This window comes from Gopherus flavomarginatus, chromosome 2 (genome assembly GCF_025201925.1).
Source record: "Gopherus flavomarginatus isolate rGopFla2 chromosome 2, rGopFla2.mat.asm, whole genome shotgun sequence".
In the NCBI taxonomy this organism is placed as follows: domain Eukaryota; kingdom Metazoa; phylum Chordata; order Testudines; family Testudinidae; genus Gopherus; species Gopherus flavomarginatus.
Window position 1 is genome coordinate 35543173 of NC_066618.1, and position 22494 is coordinate 35565666.

Here is a 22494-nt window from a genome sequence, read left to right on the forward strand (position 1 = left end):
AGCCCCCTCCCAGGGCTGTTTTTAACCCTTCAGGGCAGGAGCAGGGATCCATCCCGCTACAGGCCCTAACATGTTGCCATTGACTGCCTCCTCATTTATAGTGGAGCCTGGACGGTCCTGGAGCACACACAGCTGAACAGGAGTCACTGGCTGACCAGATCAATGATCACGGCAGCTGATACACATGAGATCTTATTTTAGTAAATTGATGCAATTGTCTGCCAAGGTTGAGAACTCCTGCTCAGGACAAGTACAGTTAAATTAGCTATAGTATTTTCATCATGCTCTCCTCTCTCCATCAGTAAGACCAAAGCACCCCTATCTTTGAACCGCTTCAGAGGCTTCCTCTCTGACATCTAATTCAAGCTCTTTGTTCTCACATTCAAAGTCCTTCACAATCTTTATCTCCATCTCTATTTTTGCTCTCATTGCCTCTTACTCTCCTCACTTTGTATTCAGTCCTCTTGCTTTACGGCTCCCTTTCCTCACTCCATGCCTTCTAGCACTCTGCTTGCCAAGCCTGGAGCAGTCTCATTCTTCTTGACATGCATCCGACGAAGTGAGTATTCACCCATGAAAGCTGATGCTCCAAAAAGTCTGTTAATCTATAAGGTGCCACAGGATTCTTTGCTGCTTTCACAGATCCAGACTAACACAGCTACCCCTCTGATACTTGACACTCATTCTTCTTGTCCACCATACACTCTCTTCCAGGAATACATCTATCCCATTCTCCTCATACCATACTCTACTGCTAGTGCTCAGGGGATGCCTGGCACCAAATAGGGGGCAAGGAGGAGGTGGGAACGTGGCCTAACCCCACTTCTGCAATAGCTTAGAACTAGATTAGCATGCAGAGAGGAGCAGGCTGCATCCCATAAAGGAATGCCATAGTGGTTGTGTTTCTCCCTCTGCACACCAGAGAGTTCAGGAGCAACTCCATACCAGCCCTTGCTGTGCCTGAAGGCATGATCTAGTCCTAAGGCTGGAGGCTTCTTGGAACAAAGAATGAGTTTTATAACAGGTCAAATCCTGTGCCCACTGAAGTCAACAGAAACAGTGTTTCACTAGGAGAAGAATCAGACACTATATAGTCCTGATTCAGGGAAGCACTTATTCAGGTCCTTAAGCTCATCCATATTCAGGATAACACTTTAAACACACACTTCATTTTAAGCGTGTGCCTAAATCCCACTGTTTTCAAGTTAAGTATGTGCTTAATTGCTGTCCTGAATGGGGATTTTTTCCTGATCTGGGGCCAATGTTTGTAATCACAATGTAAATTTTAGGTGACATATATAGTAAGTGACCTTAAATAATAATGAATGACAAGTAAAACTGTAATAGTAATATATAAAGTAATGCTTCCCTTGTGGTTTTTGCTTTGATCTAGCTGTAAACTTAAATACTCATCTCCATATTTGATGATTTCTGGTCATTTTCTAAGCAGAGTCAGCCAGTTTTATTTTCTGTAATGTAGATTAGGGTTAAAGTAGAATTTGGGGCTGTTATTCTTCTTAAGGGTGCAGAGTATTTGGACAAGCATTTTATCAGATGGGCTACTCATCACTCCACAATATTTTATATCATAATATTTTGTAACATGCTGGCATCAATTATTCAGATAAAATTCTTAATTACCTTTATTGCTCAAAAATATTTGATCTTATTTTCAACACTTTCAGAATTGATTCCAGCACAAATCCAATACTTAATGAAAATTAATTATTCCAGTTACTCCAAAGCCAACTAAAAAAGCTTACTCTAAAAATTACTCTTAGGATGATTGGCACACAGTATGTATGTTTGTAAAGTGATTATTTTCATTTCAAGCCTAAGAATGTGGAGGAAATTCAAAGAAATGGATAACTTGACTTTTGCCACTATGTTGTATAATGGGTATAGCAACGGACATTTTTGTGCCCTTTTCAAGTAGGTGTTAAATCTGGTTGATCTGTCTAGTACAGAATGATTATTGTGCACCCCAGGCAGTCTTTTCCTCTTATTTTTGTCATGCAATCTTAAGTAAAACAGTGTGGGTTTGGGACAGAGAGCAAAGTATAGAGCATGTAGTTACCATTACAGCATGCTTGCCAGTTTAAAAGAGGGATTTCATAAAAACATGTTGGTTCCATTTTAATCAGAATGCACAAGACTATGTTCAGGACTCCTGTTAATAGAACAAGAATTGTGGATATATAGAGAAACTCCTCTGTGCACCATAATGAAACGTCAAAGGTTAGGGATACATTATTGCACCTTTCCATGGAGGAGCCTCCTTCTGATACAGCATCTTTCTCTAGACAAAAAGTAGCAGTCTCTGTGCATACAGAGCTTGATACCTGGCATATAGCCAGTTCTACAAAGGGTATGGTGCGGAGACACACAGCCCCAGTGGCAATGCAGGGAGACATTATGCCTGTATTAGGTACAATGATTCCAGGAGCTCATGGGAGCTCTGGGAACCACCACTGCTGTGTCACCCTTCAAGAGAGTGCAGTATCCACACCCCTCTGTACCCAGCCTTCTCTGCTAGCTGGGGTGGAAGTGGGTCATACAAGAGCCCCACCCTCTTTTGAGAGGCTACCGATTCCATGAGGAATAGCCCCATGGAGTCCTTCATAGGAGGCTCAAAAAGCAAGGAAGACTCTTTATGCCTCTCCTTCCCCATCCACTCGGAAACTAAGCACACTCTGTCCCACAACCTTTTGCAAAGTGACTAGAAGATGCATGCTGGCACTGTGCATAGTGTGGTCAATCACATTTCTCAGTGGACTTCCAAAATATCAGAAGTGACACCCCCTCTTTTGGGCCATATCGGGTCATTGCTAGATGCAGGTGATGCTCTTATCAATCAAAATGAATGTTTAAGCATGGGGAACAGGAACAGGCTGGTGTAACTGCATAGTACACTTCATGCCTCACAAGGTCCTGTCATGAGGGTGGCTCTGCTGATGACAGTTCTGCAACCTTCACATTCATGTAGGTTAGTTCTGAAGATATGGAAGTACTGCTGACAGGAGATTTTGGGACCTTATCATCTGTTATACTGCGCTGGAGTTGTGGATAAGTATCAAAAGGAAAAAGAAGAGAATGGACTTGGGAAAAAAAGATGAAAATTCAGGTTCACTGCTAAAAGTTTTCATCAGCTTTGGCTACATAGTTTGCAGCAAGGTAGGTAATGGGGCTGATTGAAAGTTTTCTGTCAAAAAAAATTTCCAGGAGAAAATGGATTTTTGAGTAAATGAATTTTTTGGCAAAAGTGTTCATTTCCCATTGAAAAAATTGATATTTTTTGTCAAAAAATCAATGTCTAAAAATGAAATATTTGGATTCTGAAATGCCACGTCAGTGCCTCATGGGAGTTGTAGTTAAGGTGTCTCATGCTCCCATTCTCCTTTAAGTGACAGGCTCTCCAGTCAGACTTCATCTCCCATGATTCCATATAACAGCCATGATGCATCACCTCCCTCAAGAAGGGAAACTACAGTGCATGATGGGAGATACTTTTGCTACTTATTGACAACTCCAGTGTCATAAAACAGCAGTCAATGCTGTTTCTGATTTTAATTTTTTTGCAAACAATTCAAAAATTTCCATGGGAAAAAAGCTGCAGTAAGTAACAAAGAAATACATCATTAATGACAAAACAGCCAGGAAAGTATTATTAAACATAGGGGAAAAGGTTTATACACATTTCTTCATAGCTAAAATATTACCCTTAATGATGGCATGCTGAATGTTAACATGTCATCAGCCATATATATCTTTTCTGTCCAAACTAGACCTGTGAAAAGTCTCACACATGGAATTGTAGAAAACTCTCAGATTTTCTTTCCTAAACTAGTATTCTATTTTTATAGATTTGACTCTTTTTAGTACCTCCTTCCTGTTGGACTTGCTCCTCCAGGACTAGGCACCAACAGTGTTACGCACAGTATGCTGAGAAATATTAATAATCATGAATAGCAACATTATAATGCAGCTCATCTACTAATGGTACATGAAATTCCTTGTTTCAAAGCAGTTGATGAAGGGAGACTTTAAACAGAAACAGGCTGATATTTATCGTAATTATACCTGGTACAGGCTTACAAGAGAGAACCAGTGGCCTACATATCTGTGAAAAGAGACAATGAGAAAGAAGAATGGATTAAATTAGTGGTCATTGACAGGGATGGCTCCAGGCACCAGCACAGCACACGTGTGCCTGGAGGGGCGGCGTGCCGGTCATCATGAGGGCAGCAGTCAGATGCTTGGGGCGGCAAAAACACAGAGCCGCCCCTAGTCATTGATAAGACTCACCCTGACATGACAGGTTCGATCTGCTCAATGCATTTCAACTATCCTTGCCAAAGGCTCCTTATTTCAAACTCTAATTAAAAAAGTGAATAGAGCTTACACTAACCAGGCTAAAATTATAGGCTTATTAATAGTTACAAACATTATTTTCTATGCACTTATTTTGTAAATAACTTTTTTCAAATATTCAGCTATGTTATGGCCACTGATTTTATAGTACTGTTCACTAATAATACTTTCTTACTATATAGATGCTTAAAAACTTTTAAAATAATTAAAATATGTAACAATATAATGACAAACTGACCATGGAATATCCACAAATGTCCAAGAATCATAGCCAAAGTGAGCAATATAATGAAGGAAACTGGTTGTATTTTTAGCCAAAATGAGAAAAATAGTGAAGGAAATTAGTTATATTCTTTGTATGCATTTTCCCTTTATTACCTCTTGTCACAGAAAGAAGCACCAAAATGTTTCAAAAAAATGAAAAAGATTGAAATGTTATCAGCACTCACCTCCATGGTAAAACCTATGACTTTGAAGCACTGCTCAATTAATTCAAACTGAGACTTATAGAAATTGTTGTTCATAAAATCTTGAGCTGTTCGGAGATGTTCATTTTGCAGATACCTGAAAGGGTTGAGGAACGAAGGATTATAATCCGAATGAGGTTGAGCCAACTACAATGTATTCCTAAGAAATCAATTTATGTAAAAAGAAACTGTGTTACCTGGGTGGTTTATACTCTGGCAGTTTATAATGTGCCAGTTTTTTCTTTTCTGCTAAACCAGCATAAATGTAATAAAAAATATGGAAATTTCTCTCTCCCCTGAAACAACAAAAGCAATTATTTGAGTAACAAAGTTGTACTGCTAGATTTATTGATGGCATTACTACTATTGTTAAACATCATTAAAAATACCAGATCTTCAGCTGCTGTAAATTAACATGGCTCTATTGAAGTCAATGGAGTTCCATCAATTTATACCTGCTGAGTACTTGGTGCAGTGATTTTAAGTAGCACCAGTTTTTTCTGTGCAAGCTTTTCTTGTGTCATATCTACCAATGCAGATGATGTAGAAGCAGCTAAATGTGGCACTGTGCACTGTGGTGTTTGGTACAATAAGTAAATACTCGGTCAGATCTTGGAAATTGCCCACAACCTTAGTAAACTAACTGTGCCCAGAGGAACTCTGTTCAAATCTTCCCTCCCAGGCAGAGCTGCATTCTCACTATGGGTTTGATCCTGCAAGGTTCTGTGAGATTTGACTGATTCAGAAAAGGATTTAAGCACATTGTACTGACATATCCTGTTTAAGTGATCCCACTGACCTCATCAGAAATCAGCAAGCCCAAGGAAAAGGTTCAATACAAGCCATTATTTTAGGGGAAAAGGCTGAATTTATTCTGAAAAATCCAAGATTCTATAACTGAAGTTCGATTGGGGAAATATTGTCAATAACAGCGTTTCCTAAAACTAGACCAAACTTTAAACTGTGTATTTGCTAAATCAGCTCAGAGGAAACAGAGGTAGCCATTTGTGTTACATAGGTACTTCACGTAACAAGCTCCTATAGAATCGAAACACTTTCAGTTTTCGTCAGTGAGGGAAATATTAAAATTAGAGTTGGGAGCAAGATTTCCCTGTGCCAAGTTCTAACTTTTTGCTATTATTATTAATGACAAAAAAAATCTACTATTTTTTTTGTACTTTAATGTACTATATGTGAAAACAAACAGCTGATATTGTACAGGAATTTACTTTCATATGAATTTATTCTATGAAGAGTTGTTTAATTTCTCTATCATTTGTTATTTTATTACACACACACACATACACGCGCACACACACACACTTAACAAATATATATGTGTACTTGGTTCATACTCCTGTATAAGCAAAATTATATTAGAATCTCCAGGATTTAACCAAATATTATGCATACAAGTTACATTACTAAGGGGAAATTAAAGGAAAAGTAATCCAAACAATACACTTAACATATTAAGGGCTTAATTTAAACTAGGGCTGTCAAGTGATTTAAAAAATTAATTGTGATTAATCGTGCAATTAATCTGAATGTTTATAATAAAATACTATTTATTTAAAATGTTTTGATGTTTTCTACATTTTCAAATATATTGAGTTCAATTACAACACAGAATACAAAGTGTACAGTGCTCATATTGTATCTGCACTGTAAAAAAATAAAACTATTTTTCAGTTCACATAATACAAGAACTGTAGTGCAATCTCTTTATCATAAAAATTGAACTTACAAATGTAAAATTATGTACAAAAAACCTGCATTCAAAGTTAAAAAATGTAAAATTTTGCAAGTCCACTCAGTCCTACTTATGCAGCCAATCGCTCAGACAAACAAGTTTGTTTACATTTGCAGGAGATGATGCTGCTCGCTTCTTTTTTATAATGTTATTTGAAAGTGAGAACAGATGTTCTAATGGCACTGTTGTAGACAGCGTTGCAAGATATTTACGTGCCAGATGCGCTAAAGATTCATATGTCCCTTCATGCTTCACTCACTATTCCAGGGGGCATGTGTCCATGCTGATAACGGGTTCTGCTCGATAACAATCCAAAGCAGTGTGGACCAATGTATATTCATATTAATTATCTGAGTCAGAAGCCACTAGAAGAAGGTTGATTTTCTTTTTTGGTGCTTCAGGTTTTGTAGTTTCCACATTGGAATGTGGCTCTTTTAAGACTTCTGAAAACATGCTCCACACCTCATCCTTCTCAGATTTTGGAAGGTACTTCAAACTCTTAAACCTTGGGTCAAGTGCTGTAGCTATCTTTAGAAATCTCACATTGGTACCTTCTTTGCGTTTTGTCAAATCAGCTGTGAAGGTGTTCTTAAAATGCACAACGTGCTGGATCATCACTGAGACTGCTGTAACATGAAATATATGGCAGACTGCAGGTTAAACAGAGCAGGGGACATACATTTCTCCCCCAAGGAATTCAGTCACAAATTTAATTAACACTTTTTTTAAACGAGTGTTATCAGCATGGAAGCATGTCTTTTGGAATGGTGGCCAAAGCATAAAGGGGAATACGAATGTTTGGCATATCTGACACGTAAATACCTTGCAATACTGCCTACAAAAGTGCCATGCGAATACCTGTTCTCACTTTCTGGTGACATTGTAAATAACAAGTGTGCAGCATTATCTCCTGTAAATGTAAACAAACTTGTTTGTCTCAGCGATGGGCTGAACAAGAAGTAGGACTGAGTGGACCTGTAGGCTCTGAAGTTTTACATGGTTTTGCTTTTGAGTAAGTTGAACTTTTATGACAAAGAGAGTGCATTCCAGTACTTGTATAAGGAAATGCAGAGTTAAAAGTATCTGAATATCTTTAGTCCTGCCCACATGTTTATCCTTTTTGCTATACAATATATGCAAGAATTTTTAAAAAACAGACCTGTTTAAATAAACCAGACTGTAATAAAATATACTGTAAGCTGTTTTAATTTAAGTTATACCTTTAGAACCTAGCAACCTCTTGTTTATTTGAAAGAAAAAAACCTTGCTAATCTTATACTTGAATATGATAAAAGATTTCCCATATTGCACACCTGCTTTGTTTACTTTAAAATGGGTCAATTGTTCCTTTTTACTTACACAGCCTGATGGACAACTCTGGATTTTTCAAGGAGGTATTCTGAAATTTGAGCTCCTACTACAGTTCCTCCACAAGTGAATTTCATTTCCAAGTACTTTCCAAATCTGCTGGAGTTATCATTGATAATAGTGCCTGCATTTCCAAATGCCTCTACAAGATTGTTCACTTGGAGTATCTTCTCCTGGAGAGTCCTATTATTAGCCTAGATATAAATGCCAACATACAGAAAAGTTATTGATTAAAACATTCTCAAGAATAATACCAAAATAACTTTTCAAATGGGTCTTTCCATTTACATCTGGTATTGAGAGTTATTGTTTGTTTATTCTGTGTACTTCTGGAATCTTTATTTAGGTATCACAATAAACATCAGATCTCTGTAATGAGAAAGAATTCCCTTCCTTCTTTTTTTCTCCTGCACCTAGGGGCAAAGCCCTTTTCCTTGCCCACACAAGCCCCAATTCAGCAAGGTTCTTAAACACATACCCAGCTTTAAGCATATCAATACAGTACTTAGGTAATGGGACTGCGACGTGCTTAAAGCTAGGGACTTGCCTAAGTACCTTACTGTACTGTACTTACCTTAATTTTTATCCATCCAACTATCCATCCCAGGTTTTTATACCTCACCAATCACCATGGTAAAGGAACACCTCAGTCTGTTTTACTGTATGCTTAAAACAAGGGCTTAAGACGTAGAGTGAAATCCTGGATTCACTGATCTCAGTGGGATTCAATGGCATAATTCCCAATTACTTCAGTGAGGCCAAGAATTCACCCACGCACTCATTTTCAGCACAGACTTCGTGCTTTCACTCTTCTCTTAATATTAGGCCAATTATTTTCCCCATTAGATACCCATCTTCCTACTGTTATTCTAGGGAAGATACTCCTGCAGGCTTAAGAAGACATTCTAGTGCAGTGACCTTTACTTGCTGAATGTGCCACTGCTCACTGTACCCAGCCTTTAATATGCAAAACTCTCAAGATGTGACCCAAATTCAGGCATACTTGCGATTTGCTTTAAGGAGCCAAACCATCAAGTCAGCCTTTCTGGTCTGAATCATATGGAAAGATTGTGACACTGACAACAATCCATTGCTTAAGTGAGGTGAGCATGTCAAAAGGTAAAACAGAATCCTACATGGTACTTTTTCGGAAAATGTAGGACAGTCCCTAAGGCAGACAATTGCCCAAAAAGGGTAAAACTTTCACTGTGTTGTGTAATCTTTTACAGCATTCCAATATTGTTTCCAAGTGGACTAAGGAGGGTTGAGCTGGGGGAGGCACATCATCCCCTCTCTGACACTGGAAAGGTTGTCCGGAGAAGGTAATATTGTCCTGGGCCACATCACCTTTTCCACATCTTATCCTCAATCCTCCGCTAGCAGATTCCAATGCAGAATTAGGGTATTTGGAGTCTGTAAAATATACTGCAGGTTTGAGATTATGTTCCAATCTGTTCAGGTTTCAGGCTTTAGAGAGACTTGTGGGAGCACCCACTTTAAAAACATACCTTTCCCAAGACCGTGAGCTGCTGAACCAGGAGGTGGGCACTCTGCGTCTTGCCAGCTCCACTTTCCCCAGAAATGACAATACACTGAAGAAGAAGACAAGAGCAGAAGTGCATTTGTTCTCATTGCATCCTTCTCAGCAGAGCAAAGGGTATGACACATAAATCTGATTGTGTAAATAAATACCTTTACCTGATCTGAGTTGTATGTTACCATTGATTGGTATACAATGTCAGCCACAGCAAAGATGTGGGGAGGATTGGCAGTCCGCTTTGCTCCAATATACAGTTTGGAATGCTGAGGGTCAGAACACTGCAAATGTTTTCTGAGTTCCTTTAATATCAATTTTTGTATTATTTTATCATGTTTTCATTATATTTCTTCATAAAGAATTATTAATTATTATTACTATATTGTGGACCAATGGATCCTTTGTATTATATTTTAAATACTATTAAAAAGGAATTGGTATACTTTGAAATCTCATCATACCTTGATTATGTAAAATATGAAATCAAAATAATTAGATTAAAATTTCATGTTTTCAGGCACAAAGCACTGAATTACCATTTCATACCATTTTCTTTTCATATACCCATTTAGTATTTTGGTATGTTTTCAGGTGGCAACCCTTAGCAGATGTTCTTTTCTTTACTTGCCATAACCGATAACAAAGGATAACAAACTTTTATTTGATCCAGATTGTCATATCAGTCACCCATTGCACAGGTAACATCAATTACACTGGTGTACAACTGAAGTAAATGGGAGAGCCAGGCTCTTAGTGTGAAGCACAATGAGGAGTAACATTGTGTGGTATAAGCCTCTATCAAAAAACAAGATAAATGGAATTTGGGGAACTTATTGTACACAGGGCTTGACTGTGTGCGTGTGCATATAAAAAGGAGAGAGAGAGAGTGCATGAGAGACAAACTGTCTCATTTATGCTCAGGAATTCAGCATATAGAATTGAAACCATTTATATCAATATATATGTACATGTGCATGCTAGGTGATGATTTATTGATAATTCTGTTACTTAGATGTTGTATTAAACATCATGAGTGGTATTAGCATTTAATATGAATTTTCAGATTTCGCTGGAAATCACTACAAGAAAACACAACTGAAACTCTTTCTTCACACCTGTGCAGAATAAAGGTTTAAGTTCCTAAATGGATTGACAGCAATGAGAATGTCTCCTACATATGTGTAGATCTGATCCCTGGCATAGCTCTTCTGCAACTGCTCCGTTACTGTATTCTGTTGTAAAAAAGAATAGGAAAGCCAAGGCATGTTCAAGTTAGTGCTTAGAAACACATTGGTACCTTCAAACATAGTGGCATTTAGAGGCCACAATATTTTTGTAACCCCATCCTCTATGAGTCACATAAACACATATCTTCAGATCATTGTACAAATATTAACTAATTAATAATGCAGTAACTCAATCAATGTTATTCATTTATGATTCCCTAATCTCTTTTTTTAAACTCTCTACCCTGAGGATTCACATCATTGTTCTATGCAAAGCTCATTAGACTCAATTCAGACCTGCCATTCCAAGTTCTCAGATTGTTTCTTCAGTTCTGATCATATAGACATAGAAGTCCATCTGTTTGGATCTTTCTGAAACTTTTTACACTGCACGTTTAAATGTGCACTCCTTGTAGTAGGGTAAGCATCTACCAATATAAATAAATAGATACTAGTTGAAACATATTCATATATTAACACACTCTGGGATCAGCACTTGATCTGGTCTGATGTCATTTTTTTTACTGCCTCATCAGTGAAAAGCAAACAGAAAGTTGCCATAAATTGGAAGCTGATTTCCCCCGGCAAGGGAAAATCCTAGGGTGGCACAATGCTGGTAAACCAACTCTTTGCCACTTGTCACACTCCTATTTTCCACAGAGGAAGCCAAAAAGAGGCAGAAAAGGGTGCTCTGTCAAATCCTTAGCTGAGGCACCAGTTGGCTGTAGCCTCGGGTAACTTAGAGCAGTCCTTGAAGTACTCTAAGTTACATGGGATGATGTTTCAATTACCTGCTGGATCAGCATCAGGAGTGAAAAGGTTTCTTAGAATCACCACCCCCCAAACTGTGCTGAGTGTAAATTTGATACAGACAGTTCAATTCTCAACTGTATCTGAAAGAAGGAAAAATAGGGGGAAACTGAAGAAGCTGCAACAGGGATGGTAACATTTACTCCCACAGGAAAAACACGATGAAAGTATTTCATGGGCTTGTTTTGAACCAAACCTTTCAATATACTGAATATCATCTCTTTTTATGAGCATGGTGTGGCTTTTGCTGAATGGACTCCTTGGCAAACAGTAGAAATCTTACTGTAAGCATATGGCTATTCTGAATATAAAGAAATGTTTGGATGTGAGCTCTACCCATTGGATGAATAGCCTTGATTAGCTAATTAATGGGATAGTTGCTCAGCTAATGTTTGTACAGTGCTTTGAAGATGTACAGCACTCTATAAGTGCTGTTATCACTATGCAGTGCTCACACTATGTCTACCGAAGAGCCAAGTTCAGGGCTCACTAATGGTTGATGTGTCAGTGAAGTTTAATTTGCAGATAGAGATTATGAATTTTATTCTCTTGTGTAGCTGTCCCTGAACCATTCAGCAGAGTAACACTGGCATTTTATCCACATCCACCCACTGCCTCTGAACTGCAGGTAAAACACTGTGGCCTGATTATTCTCTTCCCCATACATACTAGTATAAATCTGAGGTAACTCCACTGATGAAAATGGAGTTGCACTATTGTCAAGCTAGAGAAGGAGGAGATTTAAGCCCTATGATTGCATTCCTTAGCAAAAAGGAGGTAAATGGAACATGGGGAAATAACTGTTGCACTAAGGTTATTGCTAAGTAGCACCCCAGGAGGAAAAACTTTAAAAGCAGAATTTTTGGTCACAGTGTTCTTTTCCTTCCATGTTGCTTGTCACAAAAGGGATCTACTTTTCAAACTTAGGCAAACAGCACTATTTTAAGTATCTAAAATGCTGCAAAAGTTGGTCTTACGTGGCCAGATCCTGAGCTGGTGTAAACTGGCATAGCACCATCGACTTCAGTGATGCTCCAGTGGTTTATGCCAGCTGAGAATCTGGCCCCTATGATGAAGTGTTAATATTAATCTGGGACAACTCCAGATGAAGGTGGAAATGGATATGCTGTATCTAGAGTTGCCCCATCTTAAAGTTAAATCATCATCATGGACCAGATCCTTGGCCAGAGTAAACTGGCATGGCTCCACTGAAGTTAGTGGTGCTATGCCAATTTACACCAGCTCACAATCTTGCCCATGAGGATGTTTTGGAATTAAGAGGGCACAACTCTAGACACAACTAATCTCATCTCTCATTAAACAATCTAGCAGAAGTCTGTCAAGTACCATGGACTACTATGTAATTAAAGTGAGAGAATGCAGGCTCATCTAAAAAATAAGGTAGTTACTCTACAAACACAGCAGTATTTTTTGGCTCTTATCTGAACACCAGTTTCCAAGAAGACTTAAATAAATTAAATATCTTACCTCATCCAGTACCTCCAAGGTTGCTAAATCATCTACATCCTCCTGGTCTGAGGCTAGAGACTTACTGTAGTCCCCTTTCTTAGTATGAATTCGCTCAAATCTATAAAAGAAGATATGTACACTTTTCTGATGTAAGAAAACGTTCTCTGCATCTTCAAGCTGTAGACATGCTGAGAGCAACTCCCTAAAGATGTTCAAACATTCTGATGGATTGAATTCAAACAGATGAATGACCAAAATAGCAAGACAGAATATAACTTTTTACCTCAGTACCCCAGAGGTTCACTTCTTAAAACTAAAGAGTTTGATCGTGCAATTGATAGCATGTGGAAAGACTGCTGGACCTGTGTAGAGCTTCATAGAGCTCAACATAAGCATAATAGTCCATCTGAGAGTCATCAGTGGCAGGACTGGAGCTATGCTGTATAGAAAAGGTAATAAACTTATAATACCTATAGTAGCTGTGTCCTGGCAGCAGCCTAGAAAAAAGAAAAATTACTCAAATCAGTATCACGGATGGTACAAATCTGGGATCATATGATTGAATAGTATGGGGAAAATGACCACAGACAGACTCCGGAAGGAAATATATTTTTTAAAAAATTGGTGACTTGTAATTATTTAATGTTCAGTTTATGGTAGCGTCCAAAGGGACTGATTGGGAGAGAGCACACATTGAGTGAAGTGCTGTATAAACACAGAAGTACAAGACACGGTCCTTTTCCCAAAATGTGTACAGTCTAAACAGATTTTTTTGGACTATATGGGAAAAGATTGTACAAGGGACAGAATATTTCAAAACTTCCCTTTCTTACGAGCATGACTGAACTGTTAATTTAGTAATCCTAGGAGGTTATTTATTTTTAAATTGAACAAACAAATGGAAATCTACACACCATTGCAGAAATAATGAAGAAAAGCCACAAATGAATAGATCTCATACATGGGAGAAACGGCACATTGAGGAAACTGGAATGGGACCCATCAACACATTAATGAAGGAGTCAACAGAGGATGCAAGGAGCAGAATTCAGATTGGGCATACGTGCCAAAAGAGAGCAGGGAAGATCAATGAATGGGAATTCAGGAGCGTAACAGCGGAGGATTACAGATGGAACTGAGTTTAAATGTCTAAGGGTATGGCTACACTTGCACTTGCGCTTTGAAGTTTCGAGTGTGGTCGCAGCGCCAGCGCTGGGAGAGAGCTTTCCCAGCGCTGCACGTACTCCACATCCTCTACGGGTGTAGCTTGCAGCGCTGGGAGCCGCGCTCCCAGCGCTGCAGCACTGTTTACACTGAGGCTTTACAGCGCTGTATCTTGCAGCGCTCAGGGGGGTGTTTTTTTCACACCCCTGAGCGCGAAAGTTGCAGCGCTGTAAAGCGCCAGTGTAGCCATGGCCTAAGAGGGCAGCAGCAGCAAAGGTCCATGAACTGGATCAGATTTCATCTCACTTTTTCATACACCACGGAGAAAGGTAGAACAAAAATTGGTGTGCCGGCTGCGAAGCAGAGATAAAACAGAGACTGTCCCCTGTGAGCTCGTGTCGGTAATCATCTCCATTCCAGGGAAACTAGAGGGGGCCTTTTCATTCACTCTGATGCTGAGGTGCACGCCAAGAGACAGGAACCTACTGTGCAGCTCACCCAAAGATGGAAGAGTGGGGCGTGGCCAGCCAGTGCAATGAAGTATAGGGGGTTGCCTGGCTCCGTGACAGAGGTGTGGGAGGTCAGGCACCCACTTAGCAATTATAATGTTAAAGGGGAGTTCCAATACCTGGGGAAAGCTTGGAGGAGATTCTGGGATAGAGGTAAGCAAATTGTACTATGCCGGGTCTATGCAACTTCATAGATCTGAGCTCAGGTTCTGACAAATCTTTTCACACAGCTTTATTAGAAGCATTTGGGCAACCTGAACTCCTAACATGCACAGGCTTCAACCCAAACTCATAACATGCCTAAAGCAGAAGGAACTGTTATATCCAGGAACTGGCCTAGCGTAGTGTCTACCAAGAGTGCACTGGTGCTTGTACACAGCTGCTTGTAAATCCCTGGAGATGGCGCTTTATACAGTCTCTCCAGGCTATTCAGCATTCAAGTCACAAACTCACTCTGCATGTGTGGATACATTTCAATTAGCATTACACTGAAGTTCAGTTGAGCATAATGACTATTTTCTGAGGGCGAGCGTGCGAGCAGCCCTGGTGCTGATACAAGGGCTAGTGGAGAGGCAAGCAGCTTTTCCACCTTGTGAAGGAGCCAGCCACAACTACAGCATTTGCACGCTCTCCAGCACAAGGGCAGAAGGTGAACGCTCTCCACAGCTGAGAAATTCTGACTGTTTCTTCACCAACTAGTTTAGTGGCTTGTGAAATTAAGTCTATTAATTCTGAGATAATGGACACAAACTGAGCCATCAGTGAAAATCACCATATACTTAACTGAAACATACAGAGTACTCCATGCTTCGAGCCAGACTGCACCAGTAAAAACACAGCCCTACGTTGAAGTCAGGGCTCTAGGGGGTAACATCTTGGGGAGCACAAAATTTATGCTACTCCTTTGGAGGCTGGCATATAATAAAAGTCCAATCTGTTTTTCCTACTGATATTCAGAACCCTGTAGGCCACCAACAATCCATCAATCAACTGCATGGGAAAGCCATGAGTTTCCCGAGTCCTTTGTAACTGTCCTGAAGGTTTCACCACAGCAGGGCACAAAATGGCCCATGATTTTTTAGCTGCATTTAAAACACTCTGAAGCTGAAAACATGTAAGAACAATGGCATGCAGCATCCAGATAATCGATCTGAAGATGTAACTACACTTCTCATGGAATGGATATTTTCTGCAGTACATTCCCCTTCTGCATGGAGACTCTTGTGTAATAATAATTGCCTTAGTCATACATGCTCTGCTATTATAATATTATGAAGACAGTTTTGGTTTTGTGTGTCATGTTATATTGAATATGATGTGAAAATATTAAAACTTAATTATAATGCTTATCATTCCAATGTCTGCTGATGCTTGACTTCGTTTTCTTGACTATCTACACGATGTTATTGCATCCAGCGGCAAAATCTGTAATTAATAATAATAATAACCACAATAATAAAAATAAAATAAAAAAGGTTTCATGTAAATACCCTGTAATACACTACACTTGTGTTTAAATACCTCCAACATTCTTTACAGATTCAAACACAGAAAGTGCTTTATTTTCAGCAAAACATAATTTGTCCTATTAAATTGGTACATTTGAAGCCCCATCCTTTGTGCAACTACATGAAGGTCATTTTGTTCTTTAGAATACATATCTGACATCACTACGGTTTTGATGAAGACTGCAAATGCACACATGAAGAAAATATGCGGCAACTGACAATGCTTTATTAAACAACATAAAATTCTATTTTTTCCATTGCCCAAGGAGCACGCGAGGCAAAACCTTATGTCAATTCACGTTTTCCGTTTCTGGTTTAACTATTACTCACTGCATGTTGCTGGGGTTTTAAAAAAATCTTACTGAATATTGGAAAGCGTGATGTGCCCCTGGATTTGTTTCCAGCACCGTATTTCATTCACCCTAGGAGGTGAGCAGATGAATTGCTGTGGGAGAGAGAAAAAAAAACCCACTCACAGAGAATTTTATGTCCCTCCCCCTCAACATTTTTATCTGATTTTCCTTTTGGAAATTGGTCTTGATCGTTGCCACTGTAATGGTGGTAAATTTATATAAAAAAGGAAGAGGGAAATCCACAGATTCCCATGTGGTCCTGTTTGGTTGACATCCTGAGAATTGTATAGCTTGTTAAGCCACATTATACTATTCATTTCCTATGTATACCTGAGAGACAGATTTGCAGAACACAAAATATTTTCCTGCTTTGCTGCCAAAGGGCACAGACATCCCTCAAGGGCAGTTATACAGTTTCACTCCCTCAAACTCCAACTGCCTCCCAGCCACGTCAGCACTGAACTTTTGTTATCATGCACATGGACACAGGAACCTAGTTATTTTGGTTCACAATGTTCAGTTCCGAATTCTTTGTGGTAGGCATAAATCCCATAGCCATGTTCAACAAGCAACTGAAGAAACTAAAGGCCAGAAACATCAACTGAGTATGAAGAAAAAAAGGAGTCAAGGCAGCATTGTTGCTCTTCATTCCCCCACCCTGTCTACAAGATTGAATGAAAATAAAATGAGGCCACTGGAGGCTTTTTTTAAAAAAAACCTGTCTGAATGTATTTAAGTGATTTCTGATGGTTTCAAAAATAGTGTAAAAATAGTGTGATTCATTATGCCCTATTGAACTTCTCCACCATTTGTGAGGTAGTGAAACATAAACAAAATAAAATACCTTAGTTAGTGTGGAAAACTCAAACCCAAACAAAGAATTTTAAAAGACTAAAAAAATCCTGGCATTAACATAAGGTATGAAGAAGACATTAAAATAGTAAAAATACATTTTTCCAAAGGTATTAACACTTGTAGACCTCTGAGCAACTAACAAATGATAACTAAAAGCAAAATGTACTAACCAGCAGCATAAACACTGAAACCACTCAGGCTTCTATTTTTCTGACTGTTAACACAGGGGGCAACATAATGCAAATGGAAAAAGACAACCATATAGGCAATATTAATGCACATTCCTCTAAATTTCCAGTCCTGCTCTGCAACACAGCACTACAAATGGCACAGTGGGTTCTTCTCTTTATTGTTCTCAGGACTTGGTCATGCTTTGTATGTACAGCCCCACATTAGGAGTGGTGGTGGAAAGCTCCAGGAGCTTGTGGTGCAAGGAGAGAGTGGGACCCAAGTGGAAGGAGTGGTGGGCATAGGGGTGATGCTACTGGTGAGGAACGGTTGGAGTAGATTCCTCCCAGAGCTCCTTGACATGCAGGAGAAACATCCTGCTTCTACTTGCCTCCAAGGGATGCACTATTCTCTCTCGCAGTGCCCTGGGCCTATTCCATAGCCAGGGGTGGAAGGAGACAGGGATCACAGTCCTGCCTCCTATGGAGAAATGTGTGTCCTAGGAGTGCTTGGAGGGAACCTAATGAAGGCCATGCAGCGGGGGTGGGGAGGTTGAAAGACTCTTTGAGCTTTCCTGAAACCCACACAAAGGTCAGTCACAACCTGCAAGAACCCTGAGGTAGCCAGTTTGGTAGCACAGTGAGACTGTAAAGACATCCTGAGGCCTGGTCTACACTATGCATCTATACCGAATTTAGCAGCGTTAAACCGATTGATCCCTGCACCCGTCCACACAACGAAGCCCTTTGGAGTAGCGCTGAAATCGGTATTGCCATGTCAGATTTAGGTTAGTGTGGCTGCAATTCGACGGTATTGGCCTCCGGGCGGTATCCCACAGTGCACCATAGTGACTGCTCTGGAAAGTGATCTGAACTCGGATGCACTGGCCAGGTAGGCAGGAAAAGCCCCACGAACTTTTGAATTTCGTTTCCTGTTTGCCCAGCATGGAGCTCTGATCAACACGGGTGGCCATGCAGTCCCAAATCCAAAAAGAGCTCCAGCATGGACCGTACGGGAGATACTGGATCTGATCACTGTATGGGGAGATAAATCTGTTCTATCAGAGCTCCATTCCAGAAGATGAAATGACAAAGCATTTGAAAAAATCTCCAGGCTATGACAGACAGAGGCCACAGCAGGGACTCAACACAGTGCTGTGTGACAAGTGGAATGGAAAGCCGAAGAATCAAATGGACGCTCATGGAAGGAGGGAGAGGGGACTGAGGACTCGAGTTATCCCACAGTTCCTGCAGTCTCCGAAAAGCATTTGCATTCTTGGCTGAGCTCCCAATGCCTGAAGGGTCAAAAACATTGTCGCCAGTGGTTCAGGGAATATGTCATCAATTTACCCACTCCCCCACTCAAAGAAAAGGGAAAAAAATCGTTTCTCGCCTTTTTTCAATGTCACCCTATGTCTACTGGATGCTGCTGGTAGACGGGGTGCTGCAGCGCTAAACAGCAGCAACCTCTCCCCTCCCCTCCCCTCCCCGGTGGCAGACAGTACGGTACAAAATGACTGATAGCCGTCCTCGTCATCATCCCGTGAGTGCTCCTGGCTGGCCTCAGTGAGGTCGGCCGGGGGCGCCTGGGCAAAAGTGGGAATGACTCCTGATCATTCCCTTCTTTAAGCTTTGTGTCCTGGAGATTCAGTCCTGGCAGATGGTGCAATAGGGCTGGTAACCGTCCTCATCATAGCAGCTGGAGGCTGAGCTCCTCTCCCCCACCTTTTCATGTCTAATGGAGATTCTGGACTATCATAGCAGCGGGAGGCTGTGCTCCTCTCCCCCTCACCCTTTAATGAGTAATGGAGATGTCCTGCCTGGAATATCATAGCAGCTGGAGGCTGCCTCCCCCTCATTTTATCTCACTAAAAAGTCAGTGTTTCTTATTCCTGCATTCTTTATTACTTCATCACACAAATGGGGGGATAACTGCCACGGTAGCCCAGGAGGGGTGTGGGAGGAGGGAAGCAACGGGTGGGGTTGTTGCAGGGGCACCCCCTAGAATGGCATGTAGCTCATAATTTCTGCGGGATATCTGGGGCTCTGACCCAGAGCGCCTGTGCTCTCTAGTTCTCTAGTAGACATGCCCCATATTCTAGGCAGGACTGACTCTATTTTTAGACAAAACATAAAGAAGGGAATGACCTGGGGAGTCATTCCCATTTTTGTCCATGAGCCCCCAGCCGACCTCACCAAGGCCAGCCAGGAGCACCCATGACAGCAGCAGATGATACAATATGACTGGTAACTGTCATCGCCAATTTCCAAAGCAGCAGACGGTGCAATAGGGCTGGTAACCGTCTCTGCTACCTTGCAAAGGTAAATGAATGCTGCTGTGTAGCACTGCAGTACCGCATCTGTCAGCAGCATCCAGTACACATACGGTGACAGTGAAAAAAGGATAAATGGGCTCCATGGTTACCATGCATCTGCCAGGGCAATCCAGAGAAAAAGGGTGCGAAATGATTGTCTGCCGTTGCTTTCATGGAGGAAGGACTGAGTGACGACATTTACCCAGAATCACCCGCGACACTGTTTTTGCACCACCATGCATTGGGATCTCAACCCAGAATTCCAATTGGTGGGGGAGACTGCGGGAACTATGGGATAGCTACTAACTATGGGATAGCTCCGGAAATCGACGCTAGCCTCGGTACATGGACGCACACCACCAAATTAATGTGCTTAGTGTGGCCGCGTGCACTCAACTTTATACAATCTGTTTAAAAAAAACGATTTCTGTAAAATCAGAATAATCATGTAGTGTAGACATACCCTCAGTAGCACAAAGGGTTGAGAATCTGGCCATGTGCAGTTTGGACATACAGATTCCTGCAACAGCAGTATGACTGTCTTCATATTGAAAGCCAACATTATACAGGAAGAGAGTGCTGAAAACCCACCTATCCATTACAAAACTCCATACCCACTATCCAAGTGACCTGTGACAAACTTTGGCATTTTCCTCTACTTCAAAGAGGACAGAGGAGATACCATATTGCTGCAGTTACTGGGAGCCATCATACTGTGTTGTTAATAATGCTTACCAGAGCAGTCCCTTTTATTTATTTCATAAAACATGCCCAGCAGAAAGTTTCTTGGGACGTGAACAAATACATAGCAAGGAAATAAACGGACTATCCAATGTCAACTAATTCCAACCTCTTCAGCACCTGTTCACTCCACCTTTGGGAAAAGATTGAGTATACAGGCACACTTTCTATCAAAGGCTCCCATTACCACTTTATCTCAGCGCAATCTTTAGTGCATTTATCCTGACATACTTCAGTGAGGTAGAGATAGGACCATCCCTGAGGGGTGCAGTGTGGTGCCCGGGACATTAGAAACTCAGCGCCTATCTGCTAGGTGTGTGTGTGTGTGTGTGCGTGCGTGCTCCCCCTGGCTCTGCCCAGGTCCTGCCCCAACTCCACCCCTTCCCCCAAGGCCCCACCCCCACTCTGCCTCTTCCCGCCTCTGCCCCCTCCCTGCCTCTTCCCTGCCCCCAAGCACACTGCACCGTTGCTCCTCTCCCCTCCCCCACAGCACCTCCTGATGCTGTGAAACTGATCTGGTCCACAGCAGGCAGGAGGTGCTGTAGGGGAGGGTGCTGGGGGGGTTCCTCCTCGCCTCCTCTGCCCGCCTGCCACTCACCTCCCCATTCGCCTCCTCACCCAGCTCGCCTGCCTCACTGCAGGGCCTCCCCAAAGTGCACGGCCTGGGGTGGTCTCCCCAATTTGCTGTACCCTAAGGATGGCCCTGGGTAGAGAACTACCATTTTCCCCATGGGGAACTGAGGCTCAGAGAGGCTAAGTGACTTCCGAAGGAGACACAGATAGTCTGTAGCATAGCAAGGAATTAAGCCTGGGTCTCTCAAATGCCAGGCTAGTTCCTGACCTGCTTGGTCATGCTCCCTCCCATACCCAGAAGCTCAACAAACATGGGATTTGTTCAGCCAACAAGGGGAGTGAATGCCAGAGTTGAGGACTCTCCACTGAAGGCAACCACACTCTAGGTTGCCAAAGGTCAAATCTAAGGGTTGTTAGCAGTGGTACCACAGCTGATCCCAACTGCCATGACAGCTATAATGTACTCTGTGTAGCTGCCATTGCTGAATAAATGGGCAGCCACATTCTGTACTAGCTGAAGCTTCTAAATGGTATGAAGGGCAGCCCGTTAACAGCTTATTATTAGATTTCAGTGCAATCCTTTTGTGTTCAGTGTGAATTTTGATTTTGATAGAAAAAATATGAGCAACAGTGATGGGCCCAAGCCTGCTTTCCGTGCACATCCAAAATGCTCAGTGAAGTCACTGTGAAGATCAAGGAAGGATCTAGTCAAAGAATAAATGATGACATTAGCTTCCCTGTAAGTTCTGGGTGTGAAGGGAACCACTGACTGGACACCATTTATGTAACTAACTCTGAAGTGTGTCACTATTTCCAAGAATTGCTTGTTGTACTAACTGTTGCACATTTCTGCAGAGATTATAACAGTAAACGTGAAAGCAGTCAAGATTAAGACGGCTGAACAACCAAAGATAAAAGCATTACAAGCATGACAGTCAGACATAAAAGTTGCAGTTTGAAGACCATTTCAAAGGCAGCACTTTCTGCTTCACAGTACAGCTAGAGCCCTTAAAACACACATTTTCTGTAAAAAATATATTTTTCTCATCTAGCCTTTCAGAAGTATTTTTTCAGAATAGCCATTGTGTACACCTTACAGTGTTGATTTCTAATATATTAAGTTGGGTAGTGATTTCATTTTTTACTCCTATAATGTGACTGCAGGAATGTAGCTATACAATTTCAATATGTGAGTTTATTCATTAAAATCATTGTAAAATTCCTTATGATTATATCTTGACCCGCTGCTGCAGCAAATCAAAATAATCCACATTACAACACACAGTCTTGCTTCCTTGTATTGTATT

At 40.9% G+C, this 22494-nt stretch overlaps 1 protein-coding gene across 6 annotated transcripts in view; it reads right to left on the reverse strand.

Annotated features, from left to right (window-relative positions):
- The window catches only part of MYO3A (myosin IIIA), a 220499-nt gene that overhangs the window by 78966 nt on the left and 119039 nt on the right, over positions 1–22494 (reverse strand). For 5 of the 6 annotated variants that reach the window (XM_050939001.1, XM_050939000.1, XM_050939003.1 and 2 more), the window contains 8 exons: positions 13473–13499; positions 13021–13120; positions 10612–10728; positions 9658–9762; positions 9468–9551; positions 7951–8153; positions 5036–5134; positions 4821–4935 (listed from right to left, as the gene is read on the reverse strand). In XM_050939001.1, coding sequence (XP_050794958.1) covers positions 4821–4935; positions 5036–5134; positions 7951–8153; positions 9468–9551; positions 9658–9762; positions 10612–10728; positions 13021–13120; positions 13473–13499 — 850 coding nt within the window. Of the gene's footprint in view, positions 1–4820; positions 4936–5035; positions 5135–7950; positions 8154–9467; positions 9552–9657; positions 9763–10611; positions 10729–13020; positions 13121–13472; positions 13500–16044; positions 16101–22494 lie in introns of those variants that run through there. The other variant, XM_050939005.1, reaches the window with a different exon arrangement.